The sequence below is a fragment of the Sceloporus occidentalis genome, unplaced genomic scaffold (assembly GCF_023333645.1).
Source record: "Sceloporus occidentalis isolate IW3139 unplaced genomic scaffold, rSceOcc1.0.p SCAF_5, whole genome shotgun sequence".
Taxonomy (NCBI): domain Eukaryota; kingdom Metazoa; phylum Chordata; class Lepidosauria; order Squamata; family Phrynosomatidae; genus Sceloporus; species Sceloporus occidentalis.
In genome coordinates this window covers 130,227,619-130,251,530 of record NW_028316985.1, presented here as the reverse complement: position 1 = coordinate 130,251,530, position 23,912 = coordinate 130,227,619, and the positions used below count along the sequence as shown (strand labels likewise).

At 39.6% G+C, this 23,912-nt stretch overlaps 1 protein-coding gene across 3 annotated transcripts in view; it reads right to left on the bottom strand.

Annotated features, from left to right (window-relative positions):
- GPM6A (glycoprotein M6A) overlaps window positions 1-23,912 on the bottom strand; it is a 209,367-nt gene that overhangs the window by 109,302 nt on the left and 76,153 nt on the right. Inside the window, exon 1 of one of the 3 annotated variants that reach the window (XM_089525450.1) lies at window positions 20,970-21,491. The exons of 1 other annotated variant lie outside the window; for it this stretch is intronic. In XM_089525450.1, the coding sequence (XP_089381576.1) occupies window positions 20,970-21,006 (37 nt within the window). In that variant the 5' untranslated portion in view covers window positions 21,007-21,491. Of the gene's footprint in view, window positions 1-20,969; window positions 21,492-23,912 lie in introns of those variants that run through there. One more of the 3 variants, XM_089525451.1, reaches the window with a different exon arrangement.

The following is a 23,912-nucleotide window of genomic DNA, read 5'->3' as shown; positions in this document are numbered from 1 at the left end:
GTTCCATCTTTTCTTCTTTTTTAATTGTCTCTTAACTGTTCTAATGCAATGTTCTTGTCTTTCTATATATCATCTCTCTGTGTTTTCCAGATTTATTTATATGGATTAATTTCACTTGCTTGTCAACCTTTTGGTCAATAAGGGGACAGAATTCTTCTAAAGTTTTTCCTTTATCCCTGGATTCTGAGTGGACTCTTTGACCTCATTATGTGCTCTCCTCCTGGGTTGAAATTGGTGTGAACCTTTAATCTTCATATGTTTTTCCAACCTCTTCTCTTCCATCCTCTTCTTGTGTATTTCTGACCTCTTCTCATCACAACCTCTTAAAACAACTAGCAATTTTTTACTGCTCCCAAAACATAAAGACTGAAACTTGCATTATTTCACATACTGTATTCCTACCAAACTATACATGTATGTTGTCCTTCCTTCATTCTCTACATTCAAGAAATTATACTTTTGGACACACAGATGTCACAGAATCCTAATAGTTTGACTGGGGGAAGAAATGTATATAAACTATCTGGATAAAGTGGATGGAGGAATCTGCTTTGCACATGTTTTTTTAAAAACAAATACAGATAAGAAGCTGCCTAAACTGAACCAATGTGCTTATAACAATATGCACATTTAATAAGCCCCAGGAGAGAAACAATAGCATGCGTCTCTGTTTATGGAGAATTGGTTCCATTATATTTGCTCCAAGGAAGTGTCATGTCCTATTTGTTGGGTTAATTTATTACTGGACTTATGATTCTCTTCAATTTCAGGAAGCTTTTCTACACTAAGCCAGGGACTGAAATTATTGTTCTTCACTGTATTGTAAACAAAACTTTCTTATGATAAACTGTATTATGCAAGGATTTGTATAGTGGGTTTTTTTCCTCTCAAAACTAGTGTTCTAAGATGCCAAGAATCTTCCCATTATGTTAATGAATGAGACATTTCTGTTTCTTGTAAAATTCCGGCCACTGTAGAATTTATTGTCCCAGAAGGACTAAAAAACAGGCTTATAAAAATTATCTCTTTAGCAATAAAGCCAATGAACTGCATTCCTTTGTGTTGCCAAGTAGGATGGCCATTCATGCTTTACTGAAAGAGAGCCAACGTTTCACCAAAGAAAGAGGGCAAAAGTTAGACATATGTATATATTTGTGAAAAATTGGCAGACACTACTGCATATGAATAGAGACAAATTTAGAAATACTCTGGAATACAATGCATTTCACAACAGTGGGGAAAATGGTGACCAGTATACCAGTTCAGTTTATTGTGTTGTGGTAATTGGGCAGTGGCAAATTCAAGGCCTCTGCTCTTACAGTTCTTATCAAGTGGGCCTACTTGGTCTATAGTAGAATATAAATTTATATCCCACCCTTGGGTCTGACAGACTCACAATATTGCTTGCATATTTGCCAAGATCTGAGCTACCAAGGAATCTATATTCTCTCCTCCCCCTCTGTCTTTCTCTCTCACACACACACAGCTACACACACACACCATTTGTTGATTCATTGATGGGTTATTCAGGTGGGGAGATTACTAGTAAAAAGAGGACTTGGTGCCTTAAATTCAGTTTGCAGTGAAATTACCTAATGCACAAGGTAACCCAAGCACAGAAAGTCTCCAAACTCTAACACCGCCTATGTAGGATTTTTTAATTGAAATTTTTGCACATGACAATCAGAATGCCATATGTAGTATGGTTTCTACAGATTTGTTGTGCACATCTAACTAATGCATAAATAAGGCAGAATTTTTGTTAATGTAAGTCTGAAAGCAATGAGGCAGACAATCGGTATGACAATGTAATATTTGTGGAAGGAAGAGGATGTGTGTCAATAATGGAAAGTGATATGTTGGAAGCAGAGGCAATGCAGATGGTTCAGACAGTGCACATCTGCTTAATGGACAGAGCTGGGAACTCCCTGTGTCCTGACAAATAAAAAGTCTGGGAAATAATATTCCAAATGCTCATGTCAGCTTCTCTACTATCTTCAATTTTTAATGACTGGACCACATGGGGGCAAACCATATTCTGACTGACCCATTAATAAAAATGTAGCTGACCTAGAAGGCTCATTTGCTCTTCAGCAATAATCATTTAATTGCTCACAAGCAATTTCCTACATTCATCATAGACTATGAAAGAACTAAACATTCTTTGTACTGAGAATTAAAACCCAGATTATATTTTTAATCAACTTATAATTGAAATACAAAGTGAAACAATGAAAACATGTTTGTTTACATCTCCTATCTGTACCAAGGATGGACACAGCTGTTGGACAGTATAAACTATCACCTGAGTTTTTCTTTAACTGAAATGGCACCTCAGAGTCCACTTTTATCTCATTTTAATTCTGTAAACCTGTTGATCAGGAAATGTCACCTTAACTGCAAATGGGTCTTTAGGCCACAACTTGTGTGGCAAACATGTTGTAAATGCCTTGGGAGCACATAAGAACTATCCAGCTTAGTATTGGCAAGGTCCCCTTGCTGTTCAGGACCGTTTCAACCATCTATTATGTATGTCTGGAGTGATGAGAGGGCCTTTATGACAGCCATAAGGTTAAATCATAGTACCGGGTCCCCCTTGTATGATATTATCATTTCTCTTTCTGATATGTTTGGTTGAAAGATTTGAAGTACTAAAAATACTTCAGTTGCCTTGAATTAGGGGTGTGGGTTGATTAGTCTTCAGTAAACCATATGATCTGTACTTCAGTAGCCCCAGCTGGGATGGTCAATGACAAGAGAAAATGGGAACTGTAGCTCAAAACGTCTAGAAGACCACACATTTTCCCCTTGCTTTAAACCTTGGGGAATTCCAGCTAATCAAACTAAACTAGGTTGGACTGGATGGTCCCTTTCAAGTTTGACAGTATGCTGCTTCACTATGTGTAGGCAGATTACATCTAAAGAATGAAAACTCATGTTAAAAAAAAAGCTACAAGCCAACTAGCTGGACACTTGTAAGCCATGTTTATGTACTTCACCCATGACTGTGATGTGAGTTTATCAGTGACTATTCTTGATCACTGTTACAAGGTTGTGAAGTTTTATTTACCCATTTTAGTTATTTACCCAGACTACAGAGATTCCATCTAAACATTAGGAATCACTTCCTGACACTAAGAGCTATTCAACAGTGGAATATACTGTCTCAAAGTATGGTGCAGCCTCCTTCTTTGGAGATTTTTAAACAGAGGCTGGATGGCCATCAGTTGGGAGTGTTGCATGGCAGCAGATTGGACTGGGTGGTCTCTTCCAGCTTTATGATTCTATGATATTTCAAGAAAGGATGGTGATTTTGGGACAAATGATCAAGTAACTGATTTGTTTCCATAAACAAGACTATAAAAGGATTGCACTTTATTCTTGGTATACAGTGGCTTAAACATCTATAACAGATTTTGGTGGCTGGAAAACAACTTGGACATTTAACAAGTAAGTGGAAGGGATGAAGCAATAGGCCACCATTTTGGAAAGGGGGCTGCAGATGAGTGTCTTTGGGAGTACTCCAGCCTTTGTCATGAAGATACAGGAGGAGGGGGGTGTCTTGGTGCCTTCTGTTCACTACCAGCCTCTTCACGCAATTAGCCACAGAATAGAGAAAGATCAGGCAGGGAAAGTCATGAATAGCATTTCTTTACTGTTTTGTCCAAACTTTACAAAAATAGGGAGTGGAAAATTTGCCTAGGGTTGTTGTAGCAATGACACAGGCATGGAGAGTTTCGGAGTTGCATGGGCCCTGTGGTAGCAAGTGGAGAAACAGAATCCAACCATATTGGCTGGAGATGCTGGGACTGGCACGCAGTTAAATGTTGGAAGTGCCCTGCCATTACTAGAAAGGTTGGAAGTTAGTGTGCTTTATACATACTGGGGACTGGGTGGCTATGATATATGATTTGAGAGTTAGGTAGACATTTGTGGGCACTTGGCAGATCCTGAAAAAGTTAATTATTGAATAAAAAAAATGGACTTTTTGGAAGAGAACTCTCAAAACTTCTCATTGGGCATGCTGACTAAAGGATTTTAGGAACTATGGCACAAAAACCCTCTAACTTTTCCAGGTTCTTATACTGAGATGTAAAGATATAAGTGGCGAAGGCCAAAGGTATATCACAGAAAAGAACTAATGTTATGAGGAAATGGGATGTATTGATGTTCACATAGATATGTGAGTGAGTTTGAAACACTGAGGCTATGTATTTGATGATGTGTTTGCAGAGAAACACATCATTATTGTGGAAATAGCATTTTTATAACTTTTTTTATAACTAAGGAAAGAAATGCATAGGATAAGTTTCTCAGAAAATACAGGGGTATTTCACGCAAAATGATATGGTTAGATTATTTTAAAAGTGGGTTTTTCTTGATAATATCCTGTCATCAGGAGAACAGCAACTTCTTTTTTAAAGTATGTAAGTAATGGTGAAAATACTATATAATATTTTAAAGGGGAAAATGGAACGTGAAGATCTGAAACGAGATGTCAGTGAAAGAGCTGAAAATAAACAAAAAGCTACTTTATGGATTCTGCTATATTCTGAATGCACAAAACAAAAATAAAAAAAAATACTATGTGCACTCATGTAGGAAATGGAGATAAATGAAGGGAAAAATTCATCCATCAAAGTAATCATAGAGTCACTGAGTGTTTGGCCATCAGCTATTTTAATATATTAACATCTAGATTTAAAAATCATATTGTTCCTGTTTAGAGGATACTTACCTGGTTTAAGTCAATACAAAGAAGGAAGAGTGCATCTCTGCCCCCTCTATCATCAGTTTTCTCATGTGGAAGATCTGAAGAGCAGAAATTCCTGTTTGCATGGCTCATCAAGTGAGCAAGAGCCTGGAAAATCTGAGTTCTTGCTCATGTGAAGATTTCATGTGAATAGGAACCTCCCCTTTTTCCAGCAATGGAGAGGAGGCATCCTGTATTGGGTTGGTTCCCTCTGTTCACTCCAATAGGCAGGAAGAAGAACTTTGGGGACTCAGGTACCAGAGGGAGCATTCCCCAGTAGTTCCCAGTCTAGTTCCTGCCTCACCCCTATTAAGTTACCCATTCGTCCAAATCTACTTTCTCATGGTCAAGTATACCATCCAGACTCATTCTGGTCACACGTGTGGAGATTGAACATTGCGTATTATTAGAGGATGGTCTGCTGCCTCACATCACAGATGTAATCATTCAATCTAGAAGACAGTCCACAAGATGGATTTATGAATATTCTTACCCTGCATTCATACGTTGGTGTGCCTCCAAGGATTTCTCTCCTCAGTCAGTCACAGTGAGTTCTCTTCTCTGTCTTCAAGAAGGCCTTGACAAGGGGCTAAGACCAATACCCTTAAGAGGCAGATGTCTACCATAACATCAGATCTAACCTCCAAGACAATGCGAAAAATCTCCACTCACCCTTACAATAATAATAATAATAATAATAATAATAATAATAATTTGTTTTATTTATATACCGCTATTCCAAAGATCATAGCGGTGAACAGCAAGTAAGCTAATTAGCAAGTAAGCTAATTTGCCCCCAACAGTCTGGGTACTCATTTTAGCGACCTCGGAAGGATGCAAGCCTGAGTCAAGCTTGGGCCCTTTTGCTGGTCTTGAACTCGCAACCTTGTGGTTTTGAGTGAATGGCTGCAGTACAGGCATTTAACCACTGCGCCAACAGTTTTTAAGAGCATCTACGTTGATAAAGCCTTTGACCATTCATTGATATCCTAACTGGGACCTACACATGGTCTCAGCTCACCAAAGTACCCTTCAAGCCCCTAAAAAAGACAGATATTAAATTCCTTACCTGGAAGCTTCTTTTTCTCACAGCCATTGCCTCTGCTAAGAGAGTTTCAGAACTAAGGGGTTTGTCTATCCAAGATGAGCTCTGTATTTTCAGAGAAGATTCCATCAGACTACATCTTGACCTTTATCTCCAAGGTAAACTCATCTTTTCATCAGACCCAGGAAATCATTCTACCTTTTTTTTTGTCCAAATCCTAAAAAGGATCTTAAAAAGAATGGCACATGCTTGATGTGCATACAGCATTTCAAATTTGTATCAAACGCACTCTCTGCTTCTGTGTCTCAAACAGGCCATTTGTTTCCTTCAACTCAACTTTCACGTTCTCAAGGTGGATTCAATCCTGCATAGCCAAGTGCTACAAGGGATCTGTTTTACCAGGAATAGTCACCATTCCTTCCATTTCCTACATGAGTGCACATAGTATTTTTTTTTATTTTTGCTTTGTAGTGCTGTTACCTCTGCTGCGACTAATGCTCCCCTCACTGACATATGTAGGGCAGCCACTTGGTCCTCACCTTCTATCTTCATTTGCCATTACCATCTTGATACCTTCCAATCCACTGAGACATCATTCGGTAGACAAGTACCTCAGTCCATTCTCTAACATATTACATTCCTCAATTCACCCAACCATCAATTTGGAAACTTTGGTATGTCCCAATACAGGCTGCCTCCTCTCCATTGATTACCTTGCAGCATGTTTGTTTTCAGTGATGGAGGTGGAGGCATCCTACCCTCCTGGAACTGAGGACTCCGATCCCTCAGTTAACAGGGGGGAAGTTAATAGCTTAGATTGTTGTTAGACTTCCTGGCTACCTCTGTGTTCTTATTATGTTGAGTTCTAAGTTGCTATTAGGTTTTTATATATTACCCATGAACTTGGCTGAAACATTGACAGAGAACTACAGGGGGTTGTTCCCTCTGGTGGCTGAGTTCCCAAAGTTCTACTTCCTGCCTATTGGAGCGAACAAAGGGAACCAAACCGATACAGGATGCCTCCCCCTCCATCGCTAAAAACAAACATGTCACAAGGTAAGCCAGTGTTCATTTTCCATACTTATTTTCATGTGAGGACAGCAATGATAGAGGGGATAACACTAGTTCCTCCTTTCTTTGTGTGTAATAGATGTATTCTGATGTTGCCCACTATTATTAGGGCCTATGAACTTAAATCAAGAATGGCATCATTACAGGATAGCTTTACCTATTGTAAGAAATCTTAAAGAATACTCAGCCACCATACAAAAGACACAAGAGGCCTAGTTACCAACTTTTATAATTGCATCTGTTTCACAGACAGTTGCATGAAACACATTAGCATTATCATTCTAATTTAAATCCTAGACCACTGTTCTCCCACATGGTGCCCTACAGATGTTTTGAACTTCACTGATCTCAGACACAGCCACCAATAATCTGGATTTTTGAGTATTGTAATCCAAAATACCAGAGAGGCATCAGATTCAGAAGACTAATCTAAACTCATTTTTATGTATTTCAGGGATGTTCATTCTTTTGTAGATTGTTCATCTTCCAAACAATATAGACTTTTACATAGGCAATGCCTATTATTTTTTAGGTGATAAGGGAGACTATCATTGGGCATCATTTGATAATGTGTTTCAAACTGTCTATGGAAATCATCTGGTCACAAGTACTTATACCTTTAGATTTATTGTAATAAAGAATGATTCAAACTTGGTTTTGTTGTCTGAACATTTTTATATGTATTTAATTTGCAGGAAAAGAAAATCTTTGTCTTTCCATTCTTGGTACATATCAAATAAATGACAAATCATCTCAGGGAGAAATATGACCACACATCCATATTTGTGGCCAAGGGATCTGGTGGAATTCTACCTTTCCTTTTCTCTTTTTCCCCAGTGTGCCAATCAGACCCAGTTTTTCTTAGCTAATTTCCGGTCAAGAGCCACACTAATGAAAAGGTAATAGGCTGTTATATTATGTCCAGAACCCTCTCAATGTGTTGTCCATTTCTTAACTAGAAAATTGAATTGGATTCCAAAAGAAGAATTGGAAAGTATTGCTCTGTATTAACTCTTTAAGGAGATACAACCAAAAGAAAATATTGCTAGGTCACAAAAAAGGTTCCCAATGTGGAAAATTCTTCAGAATCCTAATAAAAGGGGGCTTTTAAAAACACAAATAGCTGTGGGTTATTACTGAGCCCTAAAATGTAGCAATAATATTAAGTAATGAGAGTGAATTTTGTGTTTCATCTGAAAGTGGATAAAATACTGCATTTTTGCCCTCAGTGCTGTTCTACATCAGAAGTTCTTGTGGGGCTTACAACGCAATTTAGAATCTAAAAGAATTCACATAATTTAAGCATTTTAATAGCGTGTTTAGCTATTTAAAAATAGCATATTGTATTTTTAAGATTAAGGCATTGTCTACACTGACCAAAAAAATTCAGCTTCACCTCACATTTTCCTGGTCTACGGTGACCCCACAATGACCACACCTACTTGAAATAAACCAGAGTCATGGCGTACTGATGGTCACACATTGCCCATGTCCAAATTCAAATCAGTACAAATCAGATGCATTTTTTTCTTCGCAGCATGCCAAAAAACCTATCAACCTTATTTTTTACCTGTCAATCTTGCCAGCTTGTACTCTAATCAGTTGCCTCCCCATCCAATCCTCTTCCTCACTTCACATCTCAGTGAGTTATAATGAGTAAACGCAGGAAGTCTAAATGTCTTCCCCCTATGCAACTATCTGTTGATTTATTTTTTAAACTTAATGTTTAATGTTTTAATGTCTCCTGAAGCACACACACAGACAATCAAAGATGCTCATCTTCTTTTCTACGATTGCCACACATGGAGCACTTCCCCCTGGTTTCTAGTGCCTCCTCCCTAGCAGAGCCCCACTGGTGAAGTTGCTCCAAAGTCAAGTAATGGAGAGAGAGTATCTCAATCTACCCCCTCATTATTAATCTCATGCCTGGTCTCGTCTGGGGAGGAAGAAGTAGCAACCAGGGTAAAGTGCTCCATTGCCCACAATCACAATGAATGAGATTAGTATGTTTATTCCCCATGGTGTATCACAGCTAATGGAGATAATGGTAGATCAGACTACCACTCCCTCTCCCCTAACCAGTAAGTAAACCAGTGAATGAGCAAAGCAGTGCACAGGTAGCCAAGCACCCCAACCACTGCAAATAGATAGGGATGACTGAATGTTAAAATAATTTATAAAATACTAAATATACCTCCACGTCAGAAGCCCTGCTGGCATTCAGTTACTATGCCCTGAATGTTAAAAACAAAATTGGCAATGCACACCGGGCTTGCCAGTTTTAGGGGGAAAATGATCTTTCTAAAGGTCACAATTGTTTGGCAGGGATTTTGATAAGGAAGATAGGAAGAGAGAGCTACAGGCACATGGTTTGGTGGTTCTTATGCCTTTCTACACAAAACTTTGGGACCTGTGGGCAAGATAGCGATTACCTTTCAAATCAACTTGTCTCAACCACTTAAGCGTTTTTTGAAAAGCAGTGACATAGTATGTCAGACAATACTACCGCAGCACAGTCTATGGGAGGATGATCAAAAGATCTTCCTACATGGAATCAGTATAGTTTGCAGGATGATGATCAAGAGGTCAGGGTGGCTTCAATTACATTTTCCCCATAACTAAGAGACTAGATTATACGCTAACTTCCTGCACAATTTTCCTTTCACAATTCTTGTTTGCCAATTAATAAAAGTCACTATAGTTAAATCCACTATCTGTATCTTGCCTTAATTTTTTTCTTCTTCCTCCATCTGGACTGGAATGCCTTGTCTGCAATACTTAGAGGTTTATACTTCCTTGCCAATTGCTATTCTTGGAACCTTAGACACCTTGAACATCACTGTTACTAGTATCTAACTGACAGGATATACATGCCCAGATTTTTGTACAATCTGTAGACTTTTGCCATCACAAATGCACACAGATGCACACAACGTTTCACAGTATATGCATACCAGTTCACCATATACTGATAGTAGCATCAGCATACCACACATTAAATACTGTGGAGAGTATTCAAATGTAATATTTGCCAATAGAAAGAGGTTGCACATTGGTCAAACCCATCAAGTAATGAACAATACCAAAGCAACAAAGGATTACAACAAATGTGTAGTCTATGGAAGATAATTACAAGAGTGGTGATAATTGGAGCACATGCATGGTGTGCAAAGCAGGGGCATGCCCCATTGAGGATAATGGAGGTCACCCTTCCATGTATAATCAAGAATGTGGATCTCAAGTCCACGAGAAAGGAGGGGTGGCTGTACTATTATTAGCTTGCATTAAAGCTTTTCCTAGAGCTGACAACAAACTGATCCTGGTAAAAACAGCCAGTGAACCTAACCCCCAGCTATGTCAGTGGAGTAAAACAGACAATATCTGTCAAACTGTGTCAGTCATTCTCGCATATATATATATATATATATATATAAGCCGTTCTTCGTTTTTTCATCTTCAAATCAGCACCAAGAATAGCAATAGCTAGTGCATTTCTATACCGCTTATCAGTGCACTTAAGCACTCCCTAAGCAGTTTATGAAGTGTAAGCTAATTTCCCCCAAACAATCTGGGTACTCATTTTAGCAAGCTCGGAAGGATGCAAGCCTGAGTCGAGCTGGAGCCCCCTTTGCTGGGACTGAACTAGCAACCTTATGGTTTGTGAATGAGTGGCTGCAGTACAGGCATTTAACCACTGCACCACCAGGGCTCTAGCACCACCAGAATGAGCTAAAACATATCATTCTCATTAATGGTGAAGTCAATATCATTGGGTCAACAGGATGAGGGGAAAGCAGGGCCATTAAAAATGGTGTTATCAGCATACACATGGGGGCCACTCAGGCTTGCAGAAGTACAAAGGAAAAAATCTAAAACAATGTTTCATAGGCACCTTAAATATGGATGTTCCCCTTAGTGTTTCATGATATATTGCAACAGTTTGTTCTTTGTCCCAGATGTTTAGTCATATTAGTAACAGTCTGCATATCTAAACTTCTTACCAATCCAAGATCATCTGAACCTACCAACAGGTACACAGGATCCCCCAAAAGCCTTAATATGGGATATAGTTAGTGGTGAATGGGCAAATTTGCCATTGACCCTCCCCATAAGAATTCTGCCCCCCCCTCCCCATGAAATTTTCCTTCAGTCCCAAATTCCTACCATTGCAGCAACTTAAAACTTCACTTGAGCATAATTCAATACAGTTTAGGCATCCAAAGGAAAAGGGAAGAAAATTCCTCAAGGGAATGCAAACAGCAAATATAAGTCTTTTAATAATGATTTTCAGTGTCTCGCTCTCTGCAATGTAAGAAATGTGGGAACTAGGGGGAAAATTCATTAGGGGGCAAAATTCTTACTTGCTGTTATCCTCCCTCTTCCCAGGTAGAGATTTGTTGTTGTTATTAGGTGTCCTCAAGTCATTCCTGACTAGAGGAGATCCAAAGACAAACCTATCATGTTTTCTTGGCAAGATTTATTCAGATGGGGCATGCCTTTTTCTTTCTCTGAGGCTGAGAGAGTGTGACTTGATCAAGGTCAACCAGTGGGTTTCCATGGCTGAGCAGAAATACTGAACCTTGGTCTCCAGAGTCATAGTCCAATGCTCAAACCACAACATCATGCTAGCTATATCCTTGTCCTAATATTCAGTATTTGCCTGCCAATGCTAGACATCCTCACAGTTATATTTTTATTGCAAATAAAATCACAAACAATCCAGTCTGGAGTAAAAACAGAGAAAGACAACATAGAAAACACAGGACTCCAATTATTTGTCAACGATGTCATGCAAGTGCTTCCAAAAAAAAAAAGGCTTGTATGGAAGCTGTCCATATTAAATTTATTTTGAAATTTGAAATCTTATTTTCAGAAGTCATGCACTGCAAGGATATTGTCTGAGGAAAACAAAGCCAAAGTTCTTCAGCAAGTAGAACCAGTTGGGGGCTTTTTGGGAATCTGGCCCATGTCCAGGACTGCATAGCAAAATCTAGAATGTTGGTCAAGATGACCAAAATGTTGGTCAAGATGACCAGCAGGATCCTTCTGTTTTAATAACATGTGCATCATCTGTTATGTTCTGGAAATGTGCCACACTGACAGGGACGTAGCCAGGATTTTAGGAAGGGGGGGGGGGGTCCAGACTAAGTGCCACCATTATAATGGGGCTTGGGCACGGCGGCGCAGCAGCACACACCATTCATTTTTCTAATGGAAGGGGGGGTCCGGACCCCAAGACAACCCCCCCTTGGCTAGGTCCCTGACACTGATAATCCTCTTAATATTGATCAAGAAATTCTATTTCTGTCTCCTCTAACTCATTCAAAACTGCTTAACTTCAGCAGCATATCAGTAGAGGATTCAGTTTACACAAACTGAAGGGCCAGAAGATAACCTGCAATTCGTTTAGGGATAATATCTTGGGTTTTTTTTTCCCTCACTGTGACTCAAACTGAAAATTTTGCAACAGGAATGCACAATGACATACATTAAAATATAAAATCATGTGCTGCATATGTAGTTAAAATAATGCTTTTTAGTTATGCACTGAATGCTTTTATTTCATTTCTCATTAGTCCATTTGTCAATCAAGGATATTATGGAGGTAAGGTAAAGTGATGCATACCACTTTATTTAATGTTTGCTTTTTATTATGGCAGGATAGCTAATTGATCTGGCAGTGAACCTTCCTATCCTAAAAAGAGTACATTAAACCCATTACCGCACTGTTTATTTTTGAACTCCAACAATGCTGTTGTGCCCACATCCAAGCCTAGCCATGTGAAGGAAAAGAACCTCATTAAATGCATTCATTATTTGATAATGAATAATTAAAATAAATGAAGGGATGAATCCAGAGAAATTTGCTCTGATGAAATAAACTATATATATGAAGGAAGCTTATCTGGATCCAACCTGAGGGTAGTGCATAGAGGTTGTTTAAAAAACATATTAATGAGCTTCCAAGTGAAGGTTTGCAATGAGGGGAAAATGCATTTTAATTCCAAGGAAAGAAAAGTAGCTGAGATGAGACAGAGATTTTAAGTTAGCAATATGACTTCCATGGGTGAACCAGTTAAGCAGACCTCAGCCCCACCAGAACTCTCCTCAAGGTCCTAACCTCCTACAGTTGCTCTTGGGGTTTGCATACAATTGACTTTAACCTCTACCTGTTCCTCAATGTAAGTGTCCCCATGAAAAATAGCACTAAGCCTAGCCCTGAGCAGAGAGAGGCAACTGCATCAACTTGCAGACACCAGGAGACAAGAAAAAGTAGAAATATGGTAGAAAACAGAAAGAGTCCTGAAGTCCTTTCACACTGCACAATTATTGCACTATTAAGCTTATCACACAGCTCCCATGGATGCTCTCAGTGCGGGATGAAAGGGAGTGGGATGGGAACAGAATGGGGGCTATCATGCATTTTATCATACGCCGGAACACCACTGACACCACTGGAAGTTCCCATTCCGTTCCTGATCCATCCCAGAGGAGGCGATTTTCAGGAACGCTTCTGAACAGTTCCTCAAAATCACCTCCTCTATGGCGGATCAGGAATGGAAGGGGAACGTCCGTCAGCATCGGCAGTGTTCTGACATACGATAAAATGCATGATAGCACCCATTCTGTTCCCATCTTGCTCCCTTTTGTCCCGCACCGAGAGCATCCCTGGGGGCTGTGCAGTAAGCTCCTATGATTCCACATTGACTGCTATGACTGCTTTTTATAGAATCCTGGGACTTGGCATTTGATGAGGTGCTAGAACTGTCTGACTGAGAATTCTAAACACCCCTTCCTCAAACTTCTAATCCCAGGATTCCATAGAGTGGAACTATGCAGTTAAAGTGGAGTCAAAGCACTACAACTGTATAGTGTGAAAGGGCACAAGCTCTGTACGCCCTGGTATATTGCCTTCAGGTGGAGTGGAGGCAGCTTAGTATTATCAGCATTGACCTAAGATTCAAATACTAGTCTGGTCACTTTCTGTCCAGGATATGGGGAAGTATATGGTCCTTTGCCTCAGGTGAACTGATCCTGGTGCTAAAAGACCTGAAAGACCAATCTACTTCATTCTGACATATATTCACAAACATGTTAATTACATTCACACTTTATATGTTTGTATGTACCTTCAAGTCATTTCCAATTTATGGCAACCCTAAACCAAACCTATCACTGGGTTTTCAGGTGCTGATATTATGTGATTTACTCAAGGTGACTCAGTGGGTTTCCATGGGTCATGACAATTTCGTATACTTCTATTATATATCTGACAGCACATAATATAAGGTGTCCCTCGGAGAGTGGCTGAATCTCCTTCTTTAGAGGTTTTTAAACAGAGGCTAGATGGCCATCTGTCCGAAGTGCTTTGATTGTGAGTTTCTGCATGGCAGGGGGATGAACTGCATGGTCCTTGTGGTCTCTTCCAACTCTTATGTTTCTATGATTAAAATGTCAGGCTCTGCTCATTGCCGCATTTGCAATCTGGAATCAAGCTGATGTCTGGATTGGAGTTACATTAGCTGGGAGATTCTCTAAGAAGAAAAGCTTTTCAATCTTTAGTCTAGACAAAGGCGCAGTACAGACTGCCCAAAAGTGGTGTACCAGCACCGGTATTAGGGTTAGGGAGCGCGCACCATCTACACGCTCCCTAACCCTAATACGTACTGCCACCAGCATAATGGTGGCACCCTGTGTACCCCTAATACGTACTGCCGCCATTATGGTGTCACAGCCGCGCCGCATCAGGCTGCTTGTGGTGGCCTAACAGTGGCGCTAGACGGAGCTCCAAAATGGAGCTCCTTCTGGAGGGCACCTCTTTCCCGCAGCCACCAAACGTCTGCGAGAATGGCACCAGAAAAAAGGGGGCCAAATGGCCCCTTTGTCTCCTGGCTGTGGCTCCCGGGGTGTCCTAGGGCATGAATCCCCAAGGACAACCCTTTTTGGGACCAGGGAGAAGCGGCATCCCTGGTCCCGAAAAGCGCTGGATTGGGGCCTTTGGGCTGCCGCTGTGGCTGCCCTGGCCCCAATCCATGCCTGAATGGAGCGGCTGCAGGCCGCCCCAAAGGAGCGGTCTGTATCCCACCTAAAAGACTTGAAGAGTACTGATCTTTCAGAATACCTCAGCTTGAATTTCTCATCAAGAGAAGAAAGGCACAAGAGAAAGACATATAAAGAGCAGACTCATTGCACTTTGAACCTGCTCTTAAACCTGAACACTTACAAGCAAGTTAGTTGATTGCTGAAAATTTCTGTGTCTCTTTCACTTAACACAACTATACTGTTTTGATATCATTTTAACATTATTGGGTCTATCATTTGGAAGGTATTGCTGTAGTAGTGTACTACAAATTCTCCCCCAGAAAGCTCAAGTGCATCACCAAAGTACAAATCACAGGAATCCATAGGATAAATCCGTGACAATTAAAGTGGTATCAAAGTGCTATAATTTTGTAGACTTCAGCCTTGGCCCCTCTTCCTCCTTTTCCAACCATAGGAGAAACATCCCATGGCAGGGGGAAGGGCAGAAATGTGTTGGAGGTGAAGGTATCAGTAGTAAAAAATGACAGAATCACAAGGAAGGCTCAAGTGTCATTAACCAGCAATCTCTTCATGGTATCTCTAATCATCCAATTTGAAGTTAGCCTTGAACACTGTTGATGGATCTTCTCTTCTGTCTCATTTCCAGATTTTGATTCCTGGATATTTTGCTGTTAACACAGCCACCACATTGCTTATTTTGCTTTCTCCATTACCTTCTCACCTTGCTAGGGACTTCTGCAGTGTGGAGCTTTCCAGATGTGTTAGACTACAACTTCCATCCTTCCCAGACCACACAGAAAATGACCTCTCTTTTTTTGTATTTTACAACAAGAATTCACCCAGCTAGCATGCACATAAACCATACCATTTGGGAAATTCTAGGAATTCTGGTTTAAAACCTTCCAAAGGTCTGACTGGATAGATGGGAGAGAGGGAGGTTATAATCCAACACATTTGAAGGGTTCCTAGTTGGGGAAGACTCCTAAACTGCAACTCTTGTACAATTTTTCATCTGGTCAAGACAAATGCATCCCAACATAAAGCCTCCCATTTCTGCTGCTTGTATGGCACTGCAAAAAAGGCACTTGATAAATTTCCTTACTTGAACACTGCCCCCCTCCCCGAATCCTCTTGCTTGCTGATTCCATTGATCCTCTAAGCAGTATGACCTGTTGATGACCAAAGGATCCTAAGCTGATGTTGAAGGATAGAATTCTGTAGGAATTCCTCCACTTGTCTTCATCAATCCTTCCTCTTGAACAAGGAAGATGTTGGGTTCTGCAGACAAACATCTTCCACTGTGTGTCCTCATGTTCCATTTCTCTCCCCCACATTCCCCCCTCCACTTTTGACTGCAAAAGATAAGTGTCCCTTTGCCATCAACCCAGAGAACAAAACAAGGTACTATATAAACACAAGTCTAGAAATTTTAGTTAAAAATGGACCTAAAAAACTGAGCTGATTTATCCACAGGTCAATATAAGTACCGTACTTTAACTCTTATAAAAAACTGAATCATCCCCTGATGAAAGGCAAGAGTGTCATCTTTCCTGGAAGCACTGACCCCCACCCCCCTGCTCTCTCATCCACCCAACGTTTAGTGTGTTTTGACTGCTGGAACTTTATAAATTCTTTGGCATTGTTTTCCTTTGCTTCGTCCTTCACATTCCTTGTCATACGCCCCTAGGCTTTACCCTTGACTTATCCACAGGTCATATAAAGATCCATAATTCGGGCCCCAAAATCTATCCTTGACTTATACATGAGGTCGACTTATAGTCAAGTATATACAGTAAGTTTGTTTTAAAAATAAAATACCCATGAGGCAGGGCACCTGATTATCATGCAGAAAAGGGTTTGACCCTTCCCCCTTCTGTTGTTTTCCAAATAAAAATTTCATCCCTTCTCAAAGATTTTTTTCCTTGCATGAGATGCTGCAGGTTTTGCTCACAGCAACTTCCCTCTTGCGGCAAATCTTAGATTTGAAGTAAGCCATCTGAGCTGGAGAAATTATTCAATGGAAACACAACAGTCCTGTGTCTCATGCTGCAGTTCTGACTTATTGGGGGAATGGGAGTGCTATGGGGTTTGGGATTGTTTGAGAGTCACACAATATAAGCAAGCAAATGCATTCATGCATTTAGCATATTATTTACTTTAGCCCTGAGAAATTGTGCTCTTGCTCATATAATCTGAATTTAACATGAAAAATTACAGACCATCTTGATCTCACTTTATCCTCATTCCATCAATGTCCCCTTAGACATTTCATTCATGACTGAGCCAATGTGGTCAATGAACACAAACTGGGTTCTGTAGCCAGCGTTCTACTTAGTGACTTTGTTAAAGCTTAGGGTAAGGACAAGCAGACTATAGAAAAGAAAGGGCTTTGCTTCACTTGAATGCTGAAAAGGACCTTGTTTATTCTTATGGCTTGGAGAAGACCCCAAACATCTGGATGAATCAATTAGTTAATTCAGATCATTATTCACATACAGGTTCACAGACACAGATCTACATTGTAACTCTAGATAATCAAGAACTTCATACAAGTAAGTAAGTAATAGAGGACTACTGTAAAATTGGCCAGAATTAACACTTGCACAATGCTCTTTCTTTTCAATCTGTTCGATCTTGGTGCAGGCACATAAAATGAACAGTACTCTAGTACAGAATTAACCTAATCCCATTTTCAAGGAAAACAGCAAACAGGGTTCAAAGGAGAGATAAAGTCCTCTGTTACTGGCTCTCCCAGTGCTACCTGTTCCACACCTCAGGTTCCAAAACCAAAGTCTCTCTTTTAAATAAATACAGATAAATGTAATTATTACACCATTCATCTAATGAGATTAATCAAGGCAGCATACACTTCTCCCTACCTCATTGTATACTTACAACAACCTTGCAAAGTTGTTGACTCTGACACGAGAAGGAGAGGGGGAGAAAGAGACTGACCGAGGGTCACCAAGTAAATTTCATGGCTCAGCAGGGATTATAGTCAGGAATTCCCAAGCCTCAGTCCAGCGCTCTTAACTACTATTTAATCACACTAACAGATTGCCCTCAATCCTATAGGTCAATGATAACATTCCCAAAGAAGAAGAAACATTCATATAATACTTTCATTAAAAGCACTTCATGTGTGTTAGCCAACTATAATTGTTACAACAACCATATAAGGTAACACATTATTATTATCTAGGATTCTGCACCAATCCTATGAGGTAATCTGGTATTGTTATACGCAGTACTACAAATGTGGGAGGGGGACTGAAAACATTGATGGCAGAGGTGAAATTTCAACTGGGGACTGACACTCTGTCACTACTAAAGAGTAAACAGATTCCTGACAATAGTTAAATATAAAGAGGAAAAAGAAAAATATATCTGTGAGTTCGTGTGTGTGTGTGTGTGTGTGTGTGTGTGCGCACGCGTGCGCATGGGCATGCACACAAGCAATGGTTCTCAACCAAATTTAGAACTGACATCACCATTCTAAATGTGTTATTTTTCTCAGTCAGTGGTATAGCAGTACAATTATTGCTCAAGTAATAACATGTCATTTGTCGCAACAATTTGCATCATGTCTGTGAGCTCCATCAACACAAAACTATCATGGCTGCTAGCAACATGCAGAGGAGGCTCAACACAATCTGCTGCTGTGAAGAACAGAGGATTTGGTAGGCAGTGGAACAGTGTATATTTCATCTGTTTTTCAGATGTGAATGAAGAGGAGAAGGAGAGAAACAAATTATTGCAGTCAAGATGGCAGCATTTACAAAACAATAGCAGTTGTATGATTCTGTCATGATTAACATTACAGACACTCTGTTAGAAAACCAACAACCAGTTTAAACCAGTCAAACCACAACAGGCATACAATGAAAGCTCAGGAATGCATGAAATAATATCAACATGGTGCTGTACAAAACCGCTTCTAGGAATGAGGGCACCAAGACCAAAAGTAGCTCTTAAATATCTCCAGGGACCATATTGTATTTCACTGCTAAGTAAATGTCTCTCTGTTTCTATCATAATATTCACATCTCAAGATACTGACATCTACATTTCCAAAATGTAGATTTAACTGTAATTTATCATTAGCACTGGATATACATTCTTTCTGTCCTGCTTCCAAACAATGTCAGGGTAATGACCATCCTTCCCTGCTCTCCAGATAAAATAAATGCAACCTTCCCCATGTTTGTGATCACAAGTGGGCATGAACAAGAAAAGGGACCTCACACATGACATCATGTGCATGGGGAAAGTGTTAGCTATAGCAATCATGCTATCACTCATCGCATTTTGAATAGCCATTGGTTATTTCACTTGCCCATCATCTGAAAAAAGATATACCTTTGTCTATGCCAATCTGTTATAATTTATTACCTAAAACACATCCTATTAACTGTAAATGCATTTAATGGTATTTAAATTAAGATGCTCTGCAATTCGGATGTATACCACTTGCCCTGGCATTTCTTTGGGGTCATCATTTAGAATTTGTGGCTAGGTGGGACCGTTTCCAATTTTTTTGTGATAATAATCTTGTGCTCTTTCCCTACAAGCTCTGAAAAATGAATTTAAAGCACACAGTTTGTAAGCTCTGGAGGCTGTATTTAATGCACACAAATGCTAATCTGTTTTTATGAGCAGATAATGAAATTGCTTATGTTGATAGCGACAGCAATCACAAAATATGCTTATACTTTCAGCATTGCAAATACCTTTCAGAAACACATTGTTTTGGACATTCAGAAAAATCAAACATGACAATTCATACAAAAATTACTGGTGGAAATAATCATTTTTTTCACAGACAGATGCAAGAACCCATGACAATTTGCTGTATTGAGAGTTAGTAAACATTGAAAACTGCCTGCCATTTAAGTGGGTCAGTTCTAATGAGAAAAGCATGGTATCCACATGTAGCAGGCTGACCGAACATGGACCTGAAAACTGGAACATAGAAGCAACAGTGAGGATGAGTGTTTGTGATATTCAGGTGTTTTAATCAGGTCCCAAAGCCATTCAAAGAAAATTGTTTTAAGATCATTTGTCCCTGTAAATACACCGGACTTAGATGTGCTCGTGTTACCAATTAAATAGATATATAAAATATCTGCCTTCTTTAATATGTCTCTTAGTAATCCCGGAATGAACAGAGCAACACAAAAAGCACTGATGTAACAACACAAGGCAATGCAGGAGATGGCAGGGCGGGGGGAGAGCTAGGGACTTTAGTGTAAAAATGAAGAGCTATCACTTGGTGTGCAGGGCAATAAACACAAAGTGTCTTTTTAAAGGTGGCACATTCTGGAGTGTCGAATACACACAATGTTCACAAAAGATTATACATAAAATACGTACACTAATCATTTACAGTTTTATTCAGAAACACAAAAAAGGTGTAGTGAGCATAATCCGAAAGAAAAGGAATGTCAAGCCACAGTCTTTCAACATTTACAACCATTTTTCTCACTTTACGCCACATAACAAGGGTCTTCCAACAGATAGCAGGAGGAAAAGGGAGGAGAAGAAAGACATATAGGCAGTTCTACCCCAAATTTGCAAAATCTACTCGAAGTCTTTGTTTAGACTGGAAACCCATTCAGAGGTGTTAAATAATGGTCACTTTGTTAGATTGCTAAATGGAACTAGCTACAAATGTTGTGTGTGAGTGGCTCTCTCTTAGTTCACACTGGGCTCCCTTGACCCAGCTAGACAAGCGTGAAAACATGAAATAAATGAAGGCTAACAAAGACTTGTCTGGGAAACACTTCACATTAAATGCACACAGTATTTTACATATAGGACTGCTGTGTGAATTCCTTAAGCCTGAACTATTTGGGAACAATGTGACAAAATGTTAGTAAGCTATCTTGTTGCAAGAACCACAAATGACCAAAAACAAGGAAGGGAGAAAGAAAAAGCATCTTTCCCATTGTCTATGAGATTATTGTAATTGTGCAAAGACAGAGAGAACAAATAGAGAGGTAACTGCCCTGCCACAAATACCCCTCCCCAAAAAACGCAACTTGTTTATCACAATACCTTTTTGTGTCTGTCCTTCTTCCATATTTTCTTCCATGGCTACCTTTTCTTCGCTAGAAAACGATGCACACGTTTAATCAAAAGCCTCACTCAGATGTTGATAAAACTGTGGATTTATTTTCCTCAGGAAGCTTCAAGAGCACTAGCTTAAGCAGGTCCTCGGAGCTTAGCTGAGGCTCCCCTCACTCTCCTTGCTTGCTTGGAGACAGGCTGTCAAGTGTAATTTCATTCAAATTACTCTTCCGTGAAGATTATCAATTTTTCTTCCCAAAGCTGTCCATTGTATGCCACTGTAAGCAGGTATTCAAATGAAAAGCCTGTGAATTTTGGCTGGGGAGGGGAAAGAATTTGGTAGGGGTCCCAATAGCAGTGTCACTGTGATTCATAAGGCTCGCTTTGCATATAAAATGGGGAGGGGAGAGAAATTGATGTTTGCATTGAAATCTGTGCTTTAAATTGGAAACAGGCTGCATGTGAACAGATGGAGGGGTGTCTCCCTGAAACAGACCATGAACCTATCGTTCCCCCTGTTTGCTACCAAAATGGGAAAGCCCAGATGCCTGTAGCTTTAGATGCTGCAATACTGCAATACTTTTTTCCTCTCTCACATACACTACTAGTATTTCATTGCATTTTCCATTAAATGTATGTTATCATCCATTTAAATTAAAAGGATTTTAATTTTTTAAATATAACAACGCAATTCAACCCTGAAAAGGTACTAGGGTTTATGTAGCATATATGTATCTGTGGCACATTCAGATGAACAGGAGAACAGAATATTATCCTCCACAAAAGATAACTTTTCCCTTTCTGACAAATCTGTTATTTAAATTACACTTTTTCAAGCTGGGTTAATACGTACTTGTACTCATGTATGAAAAATCCAGTACAGTATATTTAAATTAATTAGAAGATGACATAAATATTGCAGTCTTGCACATCTCTGGTCAAAAGTGAACCTCATCAAATTCAATGGGACTTACCCATACAAAAATACATACATAGTATTGCAGCCCTGATAAACAAAGACGTAATATCTATCTACATGCAGAGATCACTTCAATATGGTGTAAGAAAAAGAGCTGTTATATTGGGGACTGCTAAGGGATGGCAGAGGTTAAGTACAAATTACACCGTACATCATGGGAACACCCGCTTATTTGTGGAGCTCTGCTATCTGATTTTGAATGCAAATTGATTGAGTACTGCAGTCTGGAAGTATATTTGCATTTCTGTACCTTAGATCATTGGGTGACAACAGAATTACTTTGGAGTTCAATACACTGGGAAGGTGTACAAAGGGAAAACCCATCATGTGTATTTTATTAGTTCTTCCTGTTTCCATTTCCCCACTCTTGTCATCAGACAGCAGTTATACTTCTCTATGAAAAGCATTTCACCAAATATTAATAAAATATGCCATTTAACATATAAGATTAATGGTATTTTGTTCTGCTGGCTTATACATTCCCTCCTAAGTGAACCAGTCATGATGGTAGTAGGATCAGGAGAAATATTATTGGACTTGGATGTTGGTGTGAATTCAGATTACCATGATGAGATTTGACACATATGTTAATGTCAATACTAAACAAAGTCTAATTGCAGCTTTTACAAATTAATGTACCAGGTGTTGTCATCGTTTCCCTAATCACTGTTGAGTTGAAGAATAGCAAAGTCAACACTGTAGTATATTGAGGGTGATACAAAACCATATGCAGATCTAAAACAGGCAAGAAAATACCATGGGCTTCATTCTTTCACTGCCTCCTGGTCTGACTAACCAGCAGATAAATTGTCATAAAGCAGCTATACTGGACTTGTGGATCAGATAACAGACGTTAACAACCCCTATGTTCCATTTACAATTCCATTCTGTGGATGCATACTCAGAAATGAGTCCCACTGTGTTCAGTAGAACTCATAGCCTAGTAAGCATTGGTACACTGCACAGCCTGTAGCCTAGCAGAATGCATCTGGCAATGAGCTTTTATAATGTACCCAAAATCTATACACCTGAGGGAACAAAATAAGTTGGAAAGACAGGTTGAATATCTCTTATCTAGTTTTCCAAAATCGAGAATTGTTCACATGGGTGGCTGAGAGAGTGACATCTTTGTGGTTCAATTTTGTTTCATGCACAAAATTATTAAAACTATCATGCATAGGCTATGTATGTAAGGTTTATATGAAACATAAATGAATGTCATGTTTAGATTTAGCTTCCATCTCCAAGATATCTCATTACATACGTGCAAATATTTCAAAATCTGCAAAAAAAAAAATCTGAAAAACACTTCTGGTCCCAAGCATTTTGGATAGGGGAGACACAGGCTGTACAAAGAGTGTCCTGCAAAAGCAAAAGAATACATTCAGGGAAGAGAAGTGGAGATCTGTAGGATGTTTACTCCTTCTAGTACCCCTCTGAATTTCCTGGATTGTAGCTACAAGACTACCAAGAACAAGTAACTAGGGTAGGCAATGCATCAAGGATGGGGACAAATTTTCACCCCATGCCCTCCCTAAAGTCTTGTAATTTAAGCTTTTCATTGTTGATTTCAAATTCTGTCTGCCAAATTCAGCCCTTTTGACAGTGAGTTTAAGGAATTTGGGAGACCAAGGCCTGTTACAGACAGCCAAAATAAAGCTGCTTCGAGTCACAGTGGAGGTATGGTGTTTCAATGAAGCATGAGTCCTAAGAGTTCAGAAGCTACACCAAAGCCACGCTCCAGGGCTGGAGCATGGCTTTGGTGTGACTTCTGGACTCTTAGGACGCATGCATCATTGAAACACCATACCTCCACTGTGACTCGAAGCAGCTTTATTTTGGCTGTCTGTAACAGGCCCAAGGAAGCAAAAGCTTTGGACCATTTTGAGTAACTTCTAGATTTAAAGAAATCACCTGCATTCTTTTTGAAAAAATAGGTAGTGTCTTTGAAG